This window comes from Ranitomeya variabilis, chromosome 7 (assembly GCF_051348905.1).
Source record: "Ranitomeya variabilis isolate aRanVar5 chromosome 7, aRanVar5.hap1, whole genome shotgun sequence".
NCBI lineage: Eukaryota > Metazoa > Chordata > Amphibia > Anura > Dendrobatidae > Ranitomeya > Ranitomeya variabilis.
Genome location: NC_135238.1, coordinates 21,507,310 through 21,527,267, shown reverse-complemented (window position 1 = coordinate 21,527,267; position 19,958 = coordinate 21,507,310). Strand labels below are relative to the sequence as shown.

Genomic DNA, 19,958 nt, shown 5'->3' with positions numbered 1-19,958 from the left:
TATGTACAAGAATATTACTACTATAATACTGCTCCTATGTAGAAGAATAGAACTACTATAATACTGCTCCCTATGTACAAGAATATAACTACTATAATACTGCTCCTATGTACAAGAATATTACTACTATAATACTGCTCCCTATGTAGAAGAATAGAACTACTATAATACTGCCCCTATGTACAAGAATATAACTACTATAATACTGCCGCTATGTACAAGAATATACCTACTATAATACTGCCCCTATGTACAAGAATATAACTACTATAATACTGCCCCTATGTACAAGAATATAACTACTATAATACTGCCGCTATGTACAAGAATATACCTACTATAATACTGCCCCCTATGTACAAGAATATACCTACTATAATACTGCCCCTATGTACAAGAATATAACTACTATAATACTGCCCCTATGTACAAGAATATAACTACTATAATACTGCCGCTATGTACAAGAATATAACTACTATAATACTGCCCCTATGTACAAGAATATACCTACTATAATACTGCCGCTATGTACAAGAATATAACTACTATAATACTGCTCCTATGTACAAGAATATAACTACTATAATACTGCCCCTATGTACAAGAATATAACTACTATAATACTGCTCCTATGTACAAGAATATAACTACTATAATACTGCTCCTATGTACAAGAATATTACTACTATAATACTGCTCCTATGTACAAGAATATAACTACTATAATACTGCTCCTATGTACAAGAATATTACTACTATAATACTGCTCCTATGTAGAAGAATAGAACTACTATAATACTGCTCCCTATGTACAAGAATATAACTACTATAATACTGCTCCTATGTACAAGAATATTACTACTATAATACTGCTCCCTATGTAGAAGAATAGAACTACTATAATACTGCTCCCTATGTACAAGAATATAATTACTATAATACTGCCCCCTATGTACAAGAATATAACTACTATAATACTGTCCCTATGTACAAGAATATAACTACTATAATACTGCTCCTATGTACAAGAATATAACTACTATAATACTGCCGCTATGTACAAGAATATAACTACTATAATACTGCCCCTATGTACAAGAATATAACTACTATAATACTGCCCCCTATGTAGAAGAATATAACTACTATAATACTGCCCCTATGTACAAGAATATAACTACTATAATACTGCTCCCTATGTACAAGAATATAATTACTATAATACTGCCCCCTATGTACAAGAATATAACTACTATAATACTGTCCCTATGTACAAGAATATAACTACTATAATACTGCTCCTATGTACAAGAATATAACTACTATAATACTGCCGCTATGTACAAGAATATAACTACTATAATACTGCCCCTATGTACAAGAATATACCTACTATAATACTGCCGCTATGTACAAGAATATAACTACTATAATACTGCTCCTATGTACAAGAATATAACTACTATAATACTGCCCCTATGTACAAGAATATAACTACTATAATACTGCTCCTATGTACAAGAATATAACTACTATAATACTGCTCCTATGTACAAGAATATAACTACTATAATACTGCTCCCTATGTACAAGAATATAATTACTATAATACTGCCCCTATGTACAAGAATATAACTACTATAATACTGCTCCTATGTACAAGAATATAACTACTATAATACTGCTCCTATGTACAAGAATATTACTACTATAATACTGCTCCTATGTAGAAGAATAGAACTACTATAATACTGCTCCCTATGTACAAGAATATAACTACTATAATACTGCTCCTATGTACAAGAATATTACTACTATAATACTGCTCCTATGTAGAAGAATAGAACTACTATAATACTGCTCCCTATGTACAAGAATATAACTACTATAATACTGCTCCTAGGTACAAGAATATTACTACTATAATACTGCTCCCTATGTACAAGAATAGAACTACTATAATACTGCTCCCTATGTACAAGAATATAATTACTATAATACTGCCCCCTATGTACAAGAATATAACTACTATAATACTGTCCCTATGTACAAGAATATAACTACTATAATACTGCTCCTATGTACAAGAATATAACTACTATAATACTGCCGCTATGTACAAGAATATAACTACTATAATACTGCCCCTATGTACAAGAATATAACTACTATAATACTGCCCCTATGTACAAGAATATAACTACTATAATACTGCTCCCTATGTACAAGAATATAATTACTATAATACTGCCCCCTATGTACAAGAATATAACTACTATAATACTGTCCCTATGTACAAGAATATAATTACTATAATACTGCCCCCTATGTACAAGAATATAACTACTATAATACTGTCCCTATGTACAAGAATATAACTACTATAATACTGCCCCTATGTACAAGAATATAACTACAATAATACTGCCCCTATGTACAAGAATATAACTACTATAATACTGCTCCTATGTACAAGAATATAACTACTATAATACTGCCCCTATGTACAAGAATATACCTACTATAATACTGCCGCTATGTACAAGAATATAACTACTATAATACTGCTCCTATGTACAAGAATATAACTACTATAATACTGCCCCTATGTACAAGAATATAACTACTATAATACTGCTCCTATGTACAAGAATATAACTACTATAATACTGCCCCTATGTACAAAAATATAACTACTATAATACTGTCCCTATGTACAAGAATATAACTACTATAATACTGCCCCTATGTACAAGAATATAACTACAATAATACTGCCCCTATGTACAAGAATATAACTACTATAATACTGCTCCTATGTACAAGAATATAACTACTATAATACTGCCCCTATGTACAAGAATATACCTACTATAATACTGCTCATATGTACAAGAATATAACTACTATAATACTGCTCCTATGTACAAGAATATAACTACTATAATACTGCCCCTATGTACAAGAATATAACTACTATAATACTGCTCCTATGTACAAGAATATAACTACTATAATACTGCCCCTATGTACAAGAATATAACTACTATAATACTGCTCCTATGTACAAGAATATAACTAGTATAATACTGCCCCTATGTACTATAATACTGCTCCTATGTACAAGAATATAACTAGTATAATGTCCCAGCTTAATTGTAAAATGCTGCGGAATATGTTGGCGCTATGTAAATAAAAAAAATAATTATTATTATTATTATGTACATAAATATTACTACTATAATACTGCCCCAATGTACAAGAATATAACTATTTGAATGCATTCCACTGTGCTCTGAAAGCTTGCAAACATATTATTTTCTGGTTGGCCAATAAAGGTATCACTCCTAGAATACTTCTGTCATCATTGGACAGAAATATATTCACATTGATTTTTCTGGCTAACACGGTGCCACAATACAATTTGTTATTGTACATCAATGCATTTCAGTAAGACACAGGCTGCAGGTTGCTTCCTTGCCAGCAGGGGGCAGTGGAATGTAAGCAGTGACTCCTCCCCTCTCTATACACACAGGCTCCACTCTCTGCCCCGCCTCAGTGAGCTGTGTGGCAGGACATTGGCAGTACAGACTCAGTACATTTGTTTCCTTTGGTATAATGGAAAAATGATGACATTTCATTGATATATTTTTTTTACATGGCAACTATTTTATTTATCCTTTTGCCCTCATAATGTCATAGTTTTAACTCATGCATAAAGTGGCTTTGGCAATGTAACTGTCCATCTTACGTCCAATTTCACAATTTTGCCAATTCTCCAGCCATTATATTCACTTGTCAATAATATACAATGTCCAAATTGATCAAACGGACACTACTCCAATTATTTTACCTCATGAATTCTTAAAAGGGGTTAGCAGATTAAATAAGCATGGCTGACCTCTTCAATAAATGGCGCTGTTCTTTCCATTGCTCTAGGATACGAATGGCGCCATTTTTTGGAAGAAGTCACATGAGGTGAATCCCAAAGTGCCAGATGCTTTATTCATCGCCGAGCTAATAACTATCTCGATGATTAGATAAAACATGACCAATTTTGCCTACAGCTTGTGTGTGGTGTGACACCCTCAGCCCATTCACCTCAATGGAGCTCTGTGGGTAGCCATGTTTTTTTTTCGTAATCTTGGATAAAACTTTTAAGTCGGGTCGCTCTCACTAGATATATAACAAACTATTGCTGCCATCTCTAATCAGTATAGAAAAGTACCCCCTAAAACCTCAATAACCTTTCCACGACCAGAGCTTAAAGGCATTGTCCACTCCTGAATTTTTTTTTTATGGCAGGGATTCAGGTGCTGCTTCCATCAAAATTAAAATATGCAATTTTCGGTATTTTCACATCCTTAAACGTTGATCTATAAAAGTAAAAAAAAAATAATTGAACCTGTGCACCCAAATTGCTGTTTTTGGTCACCGCACCTCAGCCCCCAAAAATTTCCACTGCACAATACACGCAGTAAAAACGAATCTCCCCCCAAAAATAGAATTGTTTTTTTGTTTTAATGTTTCGCTGCAGTTCGAATATTTTTTCCAGTTTTTGAGGAAATTGCATGGTAAAACGCATGGTGTCATCAGTGGCGTATCTACAGTCCAATGGGCTCTGGTGCAAAATTTGGACCTGAGACCCAACCTATATGTTGGTTAGATGCATGGGCTTGTGTTTACCCCTCATGTAATAATGTCCCCAATCCTGTAATAATGACTCCTATCCTAGCCCCCTTCCAGTGATAATGCCCCCCCATTTTGGACCCTTCCTGGAATAATGTCCCCCATTCTGGGCACCGTTTTTGTAAAATGTCCCCCATCTTGAGCTCCTTCTATTAATAATGTCCCCCATCATGGGCCCCTTCCAGTAATAATGTCCCTCCATCCTGTGCCCCTTCCAGTAATAATGTCCCCCATCTTGATATAATGGCCCTCCATCCTGAGCCCTTTCCAGTAATAATGTCCCTCGATCACAGGCCCCTTCCTGGCATAAAGACCCTTGTTCTGTTGCTCTTTTCGAACACAAAGAAGAAATAAACGATTCTTTTTACTGTACTCCTCCCACCAGGGCATCCTCTTCTATTCCTTGCATAGAGACCAGCAGCTGACTTCAGCATGCCATTATTCGTTGGCGCATGATGTTACTACAATGCGCTGCCTGTGACGGGCACGACGCTGTCGTTAGCTGCTGCCCTCTGATCGGCCGGCGGTATGTATCGCAGCTCAGGGACTCCGTGGGTCACTAGTCACCTCTGTCCCTCTGTGGGTCTCTGCGTCACAATAAATTTCAGCTGAATGTGCGTCCAGATTAAATGAATTAGCATTAAAGTCATTAGGAATAAATAAATGAACCCCTGTACTCTCATGACCTTGTAGATTAGAGGATGGCGTCTTGCACCTTCCGTCAAGGTTTTGTCAACATTTCCGACCTACACCCTAATCTGTCTCGCCCGGTAAGTATCAGTAACGCTGTTATCTTGCTCCGCTCCAGCGACATCCCATCCGCTTCGACCTCCAACTACAAACGACCACATTGTCACCGTGTTTCCCAACAGCGATGCCCATATTTCTGCTTCCACAATACCTTAATTGTCCCCTACACTGCAGGGGATGTAAACCGATGCTGCTGGTGCTGTCCAGGGATGTGTCACGGTGCCCGGCCCTGCACTTACGCGTCGGCCAAGCCTTTGTCAGAGTGTATGAGAGACCCTTTTGTATCTGCCCGATCGCCCGCTGAATAGATAATTGCTGGGACTCAACAAAGTAAAAAAAAAAATCATAATGCAGCGAGGAAACGTCTGGTATTTTCTCCTCTCTTGACGGCAAAATTTGAGCCGTTCTAGCTGTCCCTAGCAATTTGCCTCAACTGTTGTGCGTTACGGCCCCATTAAATTCCCCTTTGGCTCGTTTTACTTTTATTCGAAGGTTGCGGGATGTGGAAATAGTCTTAGTCCCGCTGTGTTAGACGGTTCAAAGAGGAAAATTGCTTGTCATAAACAAGGCCGGTCGTAAGTGCTCTTATTCCAATGCAATTTACTCATGTTTTCTTTACATTTGCGCTTTACGTTTGGATGGAGACATTTTCCAAGCCCTGTGAAAGTCCCGGTGCCACCCGTCTAAAAGTGCAGTTGTTTCTTGGTTATTTTAGTTTGGGGGAAAGTTGGGTGAACACCAGGGCAACTATTATTATAGCTACCAAGAGGATTCAGAGAAGTCAACCTGGGAGAATCAGGATTACATAAACAAAACCACTTTTGTCCAAAACCTGCAAAACCTTTGTCTGCAGCTTGCGTGTGGTATTTTAGCACAGTCCTAAAGGTATAAATACCAGAAAAGCAGGAAAGCTCAGAGCGACTCCCAGTGTACGTGACCAAGGTATACAAGGAAACACCACTGTTGTTCTAAAATTGTACAGTATATCATTGTTGCTACGAAGCTGTCCACCACTGTTTCTATGAAACCTGCATCATGGATGCTATGAAGCTGTACACTTCTGTTGGTATGAAGCTATATATCACTGTTGCTATGAAGCTGTACACCTTGCTTGCTATGAAGCTCTTCTCCACTGTTGCTATGAAGCTGCCCACCACTGTTGTTATGAAGCTGTTCACCATTGTTGCTTTGAAGCTTGCACCATGGTTACTCTGAAGCTGTACACTTATGTTGCTACTAAACAATATACCACTGTTGCTATGATGCCGTATGCTTGTTATTATCAAGCTGTAAACCACTGTTGCTATGAACATATACACCACTGTTGCTAAGAAGATATGCACTATTGTTGCTATGAAGATGTCCACCACTGTTGCTATGAAGCTGAGCACAAAAACACTGAATTGACCTTGCTGCCGCTTCATTCTTTGTTCAGAAGGCAGACCCCCATGATTGGAAAGCGAACGTATACCCTAGCGATAGCCCTTTAGGGTACGTGCACACAGAGTTTTTATGCAATCTTTTGGAGTGGTTCTGCTGAAAAAATGCCTGAAAAATATGGACAAAAAAATGCTTGAAAAGCTTCTCCAATTTAATTCCCTTGGAAACCATTTCTCTGTTCACATGTTCAATCTTTTGAGCAGTTTTTTTTGGACATTAGGGTATGTACACACAATGTATTTTTACAGCAAATTCCACCTGATAGAAAAGCACCAAAAAGAATAAACTTATGGATGGCAATGTAAAAACAACTTGTGTACGTTCAGGCCTCCAATGCAAAAACAATGCTCCAAAAAATGTTCTGGGCTTCTTTAGAGCCTTTCTTTGACCTATATTAAGTTGCACAGAGCATCTTTCAAACGGAAAATGTCAGAAGCATGGACACTTCACTTCTTTTAACCGCTTGGAGTTTTTAGAAACCTGAAGCAGTTAAAAGACATCCAAAAGCCTGAACATATGAACAGTGAGTCGTTTTTACATAGAAATTACATATTCATTCTTTTGAATGTTTTATTTTTATTTTTCAAGCGGTTTCCACAGTGGAATTAACCTGAAAAAGATTCTGTGTGCACATAGGCAAAAACTTCATAAAAAGCTTCAGGAAAAGGAAAAACTCCGTCAAAACAGTGGATTCTGATTGGAAAAACTTATGGGACTGAAGATCGTATTGGCCGTGTTTCCACTTTAAAGATCATGTACCGTTCTTTTCCTCTTGGAAAGCATACTAAGGCATCGTTCTGATCTCCGTTTTGCATACGACTGCTATCCATTTTTTTCACTGATAGCACTCATACCTATAAGGCCACGTGCACACGTTGTGGATTTTTCCAGACTGATTTTGGTAAATCCGCAGGTAAACCGCACTGTGGATTTCTTGTGGAATTACCACAATTTTTTTTACGAATTTTGTGCGGATTCCACCTGCGGTTTTACACCTGCGGATTCCTATTATGGAGCAGGTGTAAACCGCTGCGGAATCCGCACAAAGAATTAACATGCTGGGGAATAAACAACACTATGTTTCCGCTAGTTTTTTGAACTTCCATAAGTTTACATGGTACTGTAAACTCAGGGAAAAGTGCTGCGAATCCGCCGTGGCCAATCCGCTGGGGTTCATTCACATGTCTGCAATTTTTCATGGATCGACAGCTTTGCGCAATATTGAGGAGACAGTTTGATTTGAGTGTCGTATAAAAATCGACAATGCAAGTCCATGGGTCCTTGATGACATCCAAGTGCAATCTGATTTTCACTGACTTTTGGGAGAAAGTGGAGAAATATTTTTTTTATTTCATGTACGAGAAAAACTGATGACACTCGGACCAAATCCAGGTGAAACTTGGTGAAAATCACTGATGAAAATCGGTCCATTTTTCTCAGCCGTGAAAAAAACTGACGTGTGAATGAGGCCACATTTGATTATATACTTTCGCCTATGTTGTAGAAAATCCCATACGTTTCTCTCCCAGTTTCGGACATGGTTACTGACATATTTTAAATTGAACTCTGACAGATATAATCAGTGCTGTGGGTAATGTTTACAGTGTGACGAGCGGAGCGGCTAATGCTTTCAGCATGCTGGTTCTTTTATAAGTGAAACCTAATAAGATAATAGCATTTAAATACACTCCGGCCGGTGCGCGGGGCACAGGGGGGCGAGGAATTTTGTATTGTAGAATAAGTTAGAATGTCATACCAAAACTTTACATGTGAGAGTCCAAATTACGAGGGATTACAGGAAACTCAAACACTTAAGGAAACGGGGGCCAATGATCATTCCATCGTCCAATTTAATGATTAAATATAACGGAGGGGGGAGGGAATGTTGTAAGGAGGGTTTCACATTCTGCATGTCAGCTCTTGTGTTCACATACTTTCCATAAAATCCAATACCTCATTGCGCCTATTTACCGGGTACTGGGGGGAACAGACAACACTGTGTAATTGGTATTTCCAACCCCCCCCCAAAAAATAAAAAAAAATAAAAATAAAATTGTGGTGGCGCATAAGAGCGTGAAATCTAATTTGCTAACTACATCTGTGCCTTATTTGTGTACAGCGTACCGTTTTTATTTTTCAGAGCATAATAGGCATCGTAATTGGGAAAACAGATGTCAAAGGATTTCCAGACCGAAAAAGTTAAGCCTGTTTTATTATTTCTTGAGAGCTGCGAGAGTTACGCGTCACTCAGAACAATTTTTTTTATTTCTTTTGTGTTTTTTTCTCTTTGCAAATGATTAATGTTAATTAATATGAACAAATTACTTAATACATCGGAGAAAATCTGTTCTGTTCCGCGTTGCTATTTTACATACTGTTCGGCGCTCAGGTCGACATCGTTCAGCGTGAAATTAATTGATTAGGATGTTTGTTGTTATATAGATTTAGGGTCTGTACTGCACCATATTAGCAGAGAACGATGTATAGCAATCACCATATATAATGCACGCTATGGAACAAATTTCCATTGATTGGAAACATGCACATGCAATGTCTGGTAATGATCACCATCATTAATTGTGTGGCTACTTTTATCACCATTTTTAATACCTAATAGCTTCCAACTTCTGTACACATTAAAAGGATTGTCCCTCTCTACGGACAATTTTGTTTTAACTTAAAGGGAACTTGTCAGCAGGATTGTGCGCAGTAACCTACAGTGTCAGGTCGGTGCCATTATGCTGCTGTGGGTGAGCTGGTTCATTCTTTTTTCTTGGTTTCTAGGCTACCTGTGTAAATGTGCTTTCGCAGTCATAACAATATATACATCTATATATACATATATAGTAAGGATGCAGCTGGACAGGTCCTGGATGGAAGATATGTGTCACCGAGGTGGCTAGCCTCAGTGATGTGAATCCTGGAGAGGAGGCTCAAGTAAAGTAGTTGCTGAGAGGGTTTTATAATGCACCCGGATTTTTGGGTCCGGGTTTTAGGAATGGCCAAAAGAGCTGGGTGGTACTGGTTGTTCCTATATATCCTAACCAGGCTTTACAGCTCATTTAAAAGGCAGCTGAGCTGCCTCAGAGACTGTCTGCATGTGTGGAAAGACCTGTTGGTATTGGTCAGATCTTTACAATACCTGACTAACCTGGCAGTGTAACTGAACGGGTCGGATGAGCCAGTACTACTAAATGGACTGTTTATTTTTATGTTATACCTTTGTGTCGAAAAAAGGCTGTTTTATTTTTGTGAGCTGTGACTGTTTGGCTCTTGGAAGAATGGAAAAAATATATAGCACAGAGATTAAAAATTTGGGTTGGAAGGGGTTAAAATTACACTCAGGTAAAACATGCAGTGCGAGAGTTAGCAGGTTGCAATCGTGAAGCCACAAGTCGCCGTGTAGCTCATGTACTAAGATTCCTGAATCCTTACAGCTCCTTGGAGCTTTCCAGAGAAGATGTACCACAAATGACAAACTCCATTAAGCATCACTTTGAGATATGGCAAATTGAATTAAAAAGTCATTGCATACAGGAATTACTCTCTTCTTCTCCTCCTACTTAGATATTGGATTGGAGAGGTACACTTTCAGCTTTACAGTAAGAGATTCACCTTCCGCTTTCATTAACGCCTCGTGTTGGGGTCGAGAAGAATATATTAAATCGCTGTCTGAAAGTTTCCGTATTGGTGACTGTGGTAAGTTAAAAATACGGCTGCGATAAATGTGAAGGCTTAAAGGGGTTGTGTCCATATTGCCCATGACAAACAATCAGGTATAGGCTCTCTTTTTTGTACTGCGCTGCAGAAATGAGACCTGGACTCTGATTTGTTGCTTTGAGCAATAGCTAATAAATGACAAGGTTTTTGCACCTGAAGAGCGCAGTCAGATACAAAAATTGTACCGAGATCGAAACACAGTGCACGGACTGGCAGGTGGCTATCCAGACCTGAGCATGGCAGCTTTATGTATTTCTATGCAACAGTCACGCTCGAGTCTGGAGAGCCGCAGGCCAGTCTTTTCACTGCTTTTCGATCTTGGTCCTATTTATGCGGTTCTCTGACTGCGTCCTAAGGCAGATTATTTGGTGCATTTTTGACATTGCATATTTTCAATGAAAAAGAACACCCCCACAGCGTATTACATTTCCAGCAAAGTGTATATTTTTTTTTTACTAAAATGTGCTTTTTTTACGCTGCGGAAACAGACAAGCAAAGTGATTTTGAAATGTGCAACATGGAAACTTCATTTGTGGTGTATAGGAGTTATATTTCTGGAATTTCCCCATAGATTAGAATGAGATGATGAAAATCCGAACATAAGTTTTTATTACGTTTCCAGAGCAGATAACACACTAAATTGAGTGTAATCTGCACTTGACTTTATCAATAACCTTTAATCAAAGCTCTGTAACAGGAAACATAAAGTAGAAATTAGGAGCTTTTTTGCGCTTTTTTTGTGTTCTCTGAATTTTTATCCTGAGATTTTGGAACAGAAAATCATCAAATTCCCCCCTCAAAAACTTGGAAAACTCTGCAAAAAGGTATGTATTAACTTTTTTTTTTTTTCGGAGCAGGTCAGCTTAATAAAATAACAACTCAAATGACTCTTCCTATTCATTTATCTTGCTGTTCATATGTTCAGTCTTTTCAGCTTTTTTTTCCCCACTTCAGGATTTGAAAATTTAAAAATGGTCGGAAGGAAAGAAATTGCACATTACTCCACTGAAGCAGCTTCTGATGGAGAATGGATCAAATGATTCAAGACGTACTCCGAGTGCAAGTTTTGCTCAATGATCTATCCTGTTTGAGCACTGGGACCCCCACTGATGCCTAAGCTCTGAAGCCCCCTATGAATGGAGTTATGGCTGAGCATCACCTCTCCCTGCATTGTCTATGGGACTGCTGTATTTGACTGTCTCTGGGAACCCCATAGACAAGAAATGGAAACATGCAAGGCCATCTCTTTATCTAAATTTGGGTCTAGTTTCAATCTTTTTCTGCAGAAATCAATTTGTTGCAAGTTCTTACCACCCAACAGCCAAGGAAATAAGACTAATCAGGAGTGTGCCCCATCACCAAGGTTCTTAAAGTAGCCCCTAAAGATGCCTCTTAGGCCGGTTTCACACTTTTGTGAAAGTATGATCCGACCTGAGCTAGCCACCTAATAATTCGCTCAGATCGAGAGACCAAGAAGTTTGGGCCACATATTCCCAGTTGAGAATGGTCCATGTGAAACCGGCCTTAAAAGGAGACTTTAAATTGAAAAAATATTCACACCCCAGCAAGAGGAAATATTGTAGTCCATCATTTTAGCTAAAATGGTTCAGATCCGACTATAGACTCGGTAGAGAAGCTTCCTTCCCTGTTATTAATATTAAGTGCATTAATATACGGTTGAGAAGATAACAAGATCTCTTGTGATATCCCAGGTCGATTCCCGTGATGTATTTTCTCCAGAATAAAGAAAATAAAGCGTATACTTCATCAAAGCAAACTGCTCTTTCCAAAAAAAGGAATGATGCATGTGGAATATAAATAAATGCAGAACACAATGTATGCGTGATTCATGGAGGTAGAGATTCACAAAATGTTTATTTTTACAACTATGACTAATTTTTTTTTTTCGGGAACACTTGCAATCTACCCCGGGGTAAAATACATCAAGAAAATGAGTTTGCGAGTACATGTATCATCCAACGATGTCACAACTGTTCAAAGAGTGCACGGCAACCCCGATTAGTACAATTTTACTATGTTTACATGGTAATGAGGACATCTGTTTTACCCGACTGCCGCACACTTTAATTATCTATATTTATCATTTCGGGGAATACAAGCAGTTCTAAACAATATTCCTATTTTTTTCTTTTAGTTATAATTGAAAATCCCCTCGTGCAAACAAAAGACGTAGAGAAGGAAGAAAAATTTAATCCTTCAACACCAAGGTAATGTGTAAACTTCCTGCTCGCCGCTCCCACAGGGACTGTAAAGGTCTAACGTCCTATCATATAATGGCGGAGATTGAAAACATATGACAAGCGTCTCTCATCAATACATGCACCAGGGAGGGATACATCATATCTACTATTACATCCCATTTGTGACTGGTGCTAACTGCTTACCAGCACAGCTTCCAATTTCATTTAATTTACCTGGTATGACTATGAGTGCTCTTTTCAATAAAATTATGAATAAAAAAACATATGTGCTCCACTGTAAAAATTCAGTTTGAAAAGTATGGATCCTGCATTTGGTAAACACGCCAAAATTGAACCTAGCCTGAATCTATCAGTTTGCAGTGGATATTTTATATAGAGGGATGTGAAGTGGATTGCACTTGTCATAGTGAGGTAAGGCAGCTGGGACCATGCTATGATGGTATGCAGGCACAGCGGTGCAGGACATGTGGATGACACATGGAAGAGAAGGGCTAGAATAGCTAGTTGATGCCTGGAGCAGCATTGAACAATGGAGCTGAATATACTGGATCTACCGTGGAACCTTCCAGCAGAATATATTGGACAGCATGTGGTACACTGGAACTAGATATACTGGACTGACCATGGAACAGTGGAGCTGAATGCGATGGATGGACCGTGGAACAGTGGAGCTGAATATGCAGGACGAACCACGGAACAGTGGAGCTGGATATATGTTGGATGGCACTTGGAACAGTGAAGCTGGATATACTGGATGGCATGTGGAACAGGGCATGCTGGACGCGATATGGAATAGTGGAGCTAGATATATTGGACAGTGGATTGTGTAATAGTTACTGGTCGGTACTTGGAACAACAGACCTGGATATGCGGGATGACAGGTGGAACAGTGGAGCTGGATATGCTGGATGACACTTGGAACAGTGGAGCTGGATATGCTGGACGACACTTGGAGCAGTGGAGCTGGATATGCTGGACAGCATGTGGAATAGAGGAGCTAGATATGCTGGATGGCAATTGAAACAGTGGAGCTGGATATGCCGGACGACACTTGGAACAGTGGAGCTGGATATGCTGGACGACACTTGGAACAGTGGAGCTGGATATGCCGGACGACACTTGGAACTATGGAGCTGGATATGCCGGACGACACTTGGAACAGTGGAGCTGGATATGCCGGACGACACTTGGAACAGTGGAGCTGGATATGCCGAATGACACTTCGAACAGTGGAGCTGGATATGCCGGATGACACTTGGAAAAGTGGAGCTGGATATGCCGGACGGCACTTGGAAAAGTGGAGCTGGATATGCCGAACGACACTTGGAACAGTGGAGCTGGATATGCCGGACGGCACTTGGAAAAGTGGAGCTGGATATGCCGGACAACACTTGGAACAGTGGAGCTGGATATGCCAGACAACACTTGGAACAGTGGAGCTGGATATGCCGGACAACACTTGGAACAATGGAGCTGGATATGCCGGACGACACTTGGAACAGTGGAGCTGCATATGCCGGACGACACTTGGAACAGTGGAGCTGGATATGCCGGACGACACTTGGAACAGTGGAGCTGGATATGCCGGACGACACTTGGAACTATGGAGCTGGATATGCCGGACGACACTTGGAACAGTGGAGCTGGATATGCCGGACGACACTTGGAACAGTGGAGCTGGATATGCCGGACGACACTTGGAACTATGGAGCTGGATATGCCGGACGACACTTGGAACAGTGGAGCTGGATATGCCGGACGACACTTGGAACAGTGGAGCTGGATATGCCGAATGACACTTCGAACAGTGGAGCTGGATATGCCGGATGACACTTGGAAAAGTGGAGCTGGATATGCCGGACGGCACTTGGAAAAGTGGAGCTGGATATGCCGGACGACACTTGGAACAGTGGAGCTGGATATGCCGAACGACACTTCGAACAGTGGAGCTGGATATGCCGGATGACACTTGGAACAGTGGAGCTGGATATGCCGGACGGCACTTGGAAAAGTGGAGCTGGATATGCTGGACAACACTTGGAACAGTGGAGCTGGATATGCCAGACAACACTTGGAACAGTGGAGCTGGATATGCCGGACAACACTTGGAACAATGGAGCTGGATATGCCGGACGACACTTGGAACAGTGGAGCTGCATATGCCGGACGACACTTGGAACAGTGGAGCTGGATATGCCGGATGACACTTGGAACAGTGGAGCTGGATATGCCGGACGACACTTGGAACAGTGGAGCTGGATATGCCGGACGACACTTGGAACAGTGGAGCTGGATATGCCGGACGACACTTGGAACAGTGGAGCTGGATATGCCGGATGACACTTGGAACAGTGGAGCTGGATATGCCGGACGACACTTGGAACAGTGGAGCTGGATATGCCGAACGACACTTGGAACAGTGAAGCTGGATATGCTGGATGACACTTGGAACAGTGAAGCTGGATATGCCGGATAACACTTGGAACAGTGGAGCTGGATATGCCGGACGACACTTGGAACAATGGAGCTGGATATGCCGGACGACACTTGGAACAGTGGAGCTGGATATGCCGGACGACACTTGGAACAGTGGAGCTGGATATGCCGGATGACACTTGGAACAGTGGAGCTGGATATGCCGGACGACACTTGGAACAGTGGAGCTGGATATGCCGGACGACACTTGGAACAGTGGAGCTGGATATGCCGGACGACACTTGGAACAGTGGAGCGGGATATGCCGGACGACACTTGGAACAGCGGAGCTGGATATGCCGGACGACACTTGGAACAGTGGAGCTGGATATGCTGGACGACACTTGGAACAGTGGAGCGGGATATGCCGGACGACACTTGGAACAGTGGAGCTGGATATGCCGGACGACACTTGGAACTATGGAGCTGGATATGCCGAACGACACTTGGAACAGTGAAGCTGGATATGCTGGATGACACTTGGAACAGTGAAGCTGGATATGCCGGATGACACTTGGAACAGTGGAGCTGGATATGCCGGATAACACTTGGAACAGTGGAGCTGGATATGCCGGACGACACTTGGAACAGTGGAGCTGGATATGCCGAACGACACTTGGAACAGTGAAGCTGGATATGCTGGATGACACTTGGAACAGTGAAGCTGGATATGCCGGATGACACTTGGAACAGTGGAGCTGGATATGCCGGATAACACTTGGAACAGTGGAGCTGGATATGCCGGACGACACTAGGAACAGTGGAGCTGGATATTCTTAATGGCATGGGTAGCAGAAAAGCTGGATATGCTGAGTGACATCAGAGTTGCACGTCAGATTAACATGGTAAACTGAAACGGACGACAGCACATCAGAGCGATCTGGCCACCGGGAAAGGGAGACGTGTGGACCCACGCTAGAGCCAGGACAGAGGAGTAACAAATGTGACCATATCATGGTCGAACCATCCCAGACGCAGAGTTGTCTCCATGTTAAAAACACTAGAAAGAACCCTGTGTGGTCTGACCCTGCAGTCCGACCCCCTTCTATCCGTCCCCTCTATCATACTTATCATTAGATTGGTAAGACGTGAGGGGCATTTTCTACTGAAAATTTGCTTGGTGTCTGTAACCATGGGGAGTGAGACACATACTGTAGGTCTGCAGAGAAGCTGTAGGAGATTTTTAATTAAGACTTAATTATTTTATTACTTTACCATTTTAGAATAATAACAAATATTATTTTCTTTTTCAGCTATTACAAATTGCTTATCAGTGAAATCCATTCCTTGGTCACGATACGCTCCAAACATGACACCGATAACTCCCTGCTGTCTTTATTGCTGATTCCTCCAAAGGATCCGAACGATTACTATTCGCTGGGAGATATTGTAGCAAACGGACAAAGCTTGAATGGAAAAATTATTAATGTCCTCGCAGCAGTAAGATGGGTACGGAAATATAAAGTAATGTGTAGAAAGGAGGGGCCTTGATCATGGGGCATTTATGGTAAAATTGTGGTTTAATAAAACCCTAAGGGTGTTATTCCCATCTTTATAAATGGATATTGTCAGATAGTTTTTGTAATTTACTGCTTATTACAATTTTCAGTCGTTCTTGAGATATTAACACTGTTTTCTATTTTTCTTTTGTTTACAGTTTGTTGCCTTTGAGACCGACCACCACTGCTATACAGCAGAACATGCAAAGTGCTAGGCAGCAGCAGTGGTCGGTCTCCTAGGCAACGAGCTGCACACAAAAGAAGAGTATCAAGAACGGCTGAAAATTTTAACAAGCAGTAAATTGCAAAAGTTCTTGTGTTTATAAACACAGATTCCGATTAAATGAAATCCACGAAACATGCGTACCACGCTATTCTGTATGTTTGAAAAATACTATACAGGGATTAAAGGTGATAAAACGCAAGCACAGTTTAACTATTTTTGACCATTAGTCTATGCCGTACTTTTGAATATATTTTTTGTATTTTACACCAACCTGCGGATACCAAGATTGTGAGCAGTCCTACATGTCGCAATTACACCATCACTGATGGGAATGATGTACAGTTGTGCTTTGGTTTCATCAGGTGGGAGAAATTAAGTCTTTTACCACTTCGGACAAAAGAAAAGGCCAGAGATGTGAGGTGAAGCTGTTTGATGACAGCGTTGACTCTTTTGCAATGATCTGGTGAGTACAGCTTATTGCACACTATAGATATAACCTACATCTGACCTCTGACTGCAGACTCTGACCCCTGATGTCAGACAATCAATAAATACATTTTTTAGTACAGGAAAGCTTTGATTCTGCATTAAAAAATGCAACTGCGTTTATTATATGCATTTTACCAGCCCACCAATAGAAGTCTCTAAGGAAAAAATGCACCAAAATACACAAAATTCAACAACATCTTTACACGTATAGTGGGCATATGTCTCCATGAGATCACGCCGACTTTGCTTGAACTTTTAAATGCAAATTTTCTGGAAAAAAAACAACAACAGGGAACATGGCATAAAATGCATCTTCACACATGGACTAAATGTATTTTGCTACATATTCCACATCAAAATCTGCAAAAAAGTGATCACAAACCATCTACCAATGTATGAAAGAGTTCTACATTGCCAAACAACCATGGATTTTTGAAAGCCACATAAGAGCCGATTATGCCAATTTATGCCTGGAAATTATGTTGGGTTTCCATATCAAGTTAGACCTGCCGGGGGTCCGCAACAGATTAGCCACATCATGTGCGCTAATGAGAGCAGACCTCACTTACAAATCCATGGCAGATACCTGATCTTCTACCTTATAATAATAATAATAATTTTATTTATATAGTGCCAACATATTCCGCAGCGCTTTACAACTTATAGAGGGGACTTGTACAGACAATAGACATTACAGCATAACAGAAATCACAGTTCAAAACAGATACCAGGAGGAATGATGGCCCTGCTCGCAAGCTTACAATCTATGAGGAAAAGGGGAGACACGAGAGGTGGATGGTAACAATTGCTTTAGTTATTTGGACCAGCCATAGTGTAAGGCTCGGGTGTTCATGCAAAGCTGCATGAACCAGTTAACAGCCTAAGTATGTAGCAGTACAGACACAGAGGCTATTGACTGCATAGAGTGTATGAGAACATGATGCGAGGAACCTCATTTTTTTTTTTTTTAGGCCACACAGGGATAGTTAGGTTAATGCGTTGAGGCGGTAGGCCAGCCTGAACAAATGCGTTTTTAGGGCACGCTTAAAACTGTGGGGATTGGGGATTAATCGTATTAACCTAGGTAGTGCATTCCAAAGAATCGGCGCAGCACGTGTAAAGTCTTGGAGACGGGAATGGGAGGTTCTGATTATTGAGAATGCTAACCTGAGGTCATCAGCGGAGCGGAGGGCACGGGTAGGGTGGTAGACTGAGACCAGAGAGGAGATGTAGGGTGGTGCTGAGCCATGGAGTGCTTTGTGGATGAGGGTAGTAGTTTTGTACTGGATTCTGGAGTGGATGGGTAGCCAGTGTAATGACTGGCACAAGGTAGAGGCATCGGTGTAACGGTTGGTGAGGAATATGATCCTGGCAGCAGCATTCAGGACAGATTGGAGCGGGGAGAGTTTGGCAAGAGGGAGGCCGATTAGTAGAGAGTTACAATAGTCCAGACGAGAATGAATAAGTGAGACAGTAAGAGTTTTTGCAGAGTCGAAAGTAAGAAACGGGCGAATTCTAGAAATATTTTTGAGATGCAGATAAGAAGAGCGAGCCATATACACAAATGTAACCAACAGCACCAGAATGATTCGGATGCACGCTCCAAAGTTCAAGGATCCAAATTGAACAGTACTCACAATTGTAGAAAAAGAAGCAGCATCCGTTCCAGGTGAAACCAGTTGTTTCAAAAAGAAGTCTTTATTCTGCCATAGAAACATACAACGTTTCGGCCATATTGGCCTTTATCAGATAAAGGCCAATATGGCCGAAACGTTGTATGTTTCTATGGCAGAATAAAGACTTCTTTTTGATACAACTTGTTTCACCTGGAACGGATGCTGCTTCTTTTTCTACAAAGAAGAGCGAGCCAGTGATCGGATGTGGGGGGTGAACGAAAGCTCGGAATCAAGGATGACCCCAAGGCAGCGGGCATGTTGCTTGGGAGTAATGGCGGAACCGCACACGGAGATGGCAATGTCAGGCAAAGGTAGGTTAGTAGAGGGAGAGAACACGAGGAGTTCAGTTTTTGACAGGTTCAGTTTCAGATAGAGGGAGGACATGATGTTAGAGACAGCGGTAAGACAATCACTGGTGTTTTCTAAGAAGGTCGGAGTGAAAGCAGGAGAAGAGGTGTATAATTGGGTGTCGTCAGCATAGAGATGGTACTGGAAACCAAATCTACTGATTGTTTGTCCAATAGGGGCAGTATACAAAGAGAAGAGGAGGGGGCCTAGGACTGATCCTTGAGCAACCCCAACAGTAAGGGGAAGGTGAGAGGAGGAGGAACCAGCAAAACATACAGTGAAGGATCGGTCAGAGAGATAGGAGGAGAACCAAGAGAGAACAGTGTCCTTGATGCCGATGGAGCGGAGCATAGTGAGGAGGAGCTGATGATCCACAGTGTCGAATGCTGCGGAAAGATCCAAGAGAATTAGCATGGAGTAG

At 40.9% G+C, this 19,958-nt stretch overlaps 1 protein-coding gene across 1 annotated transcript in view; it reads left to right on the top strand.

Moving 5' to 3' along the window:
* Nucleotides 1-3,542: 3,542 nt before the first annotated feature.
* The window catches only part of MEIOB (meiosis specific with OB-fold), a 28,748-nt gene continuing 12,332 nt past the window's right edge, over nt 3,543-19,958 (top strand). Inside the window, exons 1-7 of the mRNA XM_077274423.1 lie at nt 3,543-3,616; nt 5,386-5,462; nt 9,023-9,080; nt 10,450-10,581; nt 12,758-12,830; nt 16,553-16,748; nt 17,387-17,487. Of these exons, the coding sequence (XP_077130538.1) occupies nt 5,394-5,462; nt 9,023-9,080; nt 10,450-10,581; nt 12,758-12,830; nt 16,553-16,748; nt 17,387-17,487 (629 nt within the window). The 5' untranslated portion in view covers nt 3,543-3,616; nt 5,386-5,393. The remainder of the gene's footprint in view (nt 3,617-5,385; nt 5,463-9,022; nt 9,081-10,449; nt 10,582-12,757; nt 12,831-16,552; nt 16,749-17,386; nt 17,488-19,958) is intronic.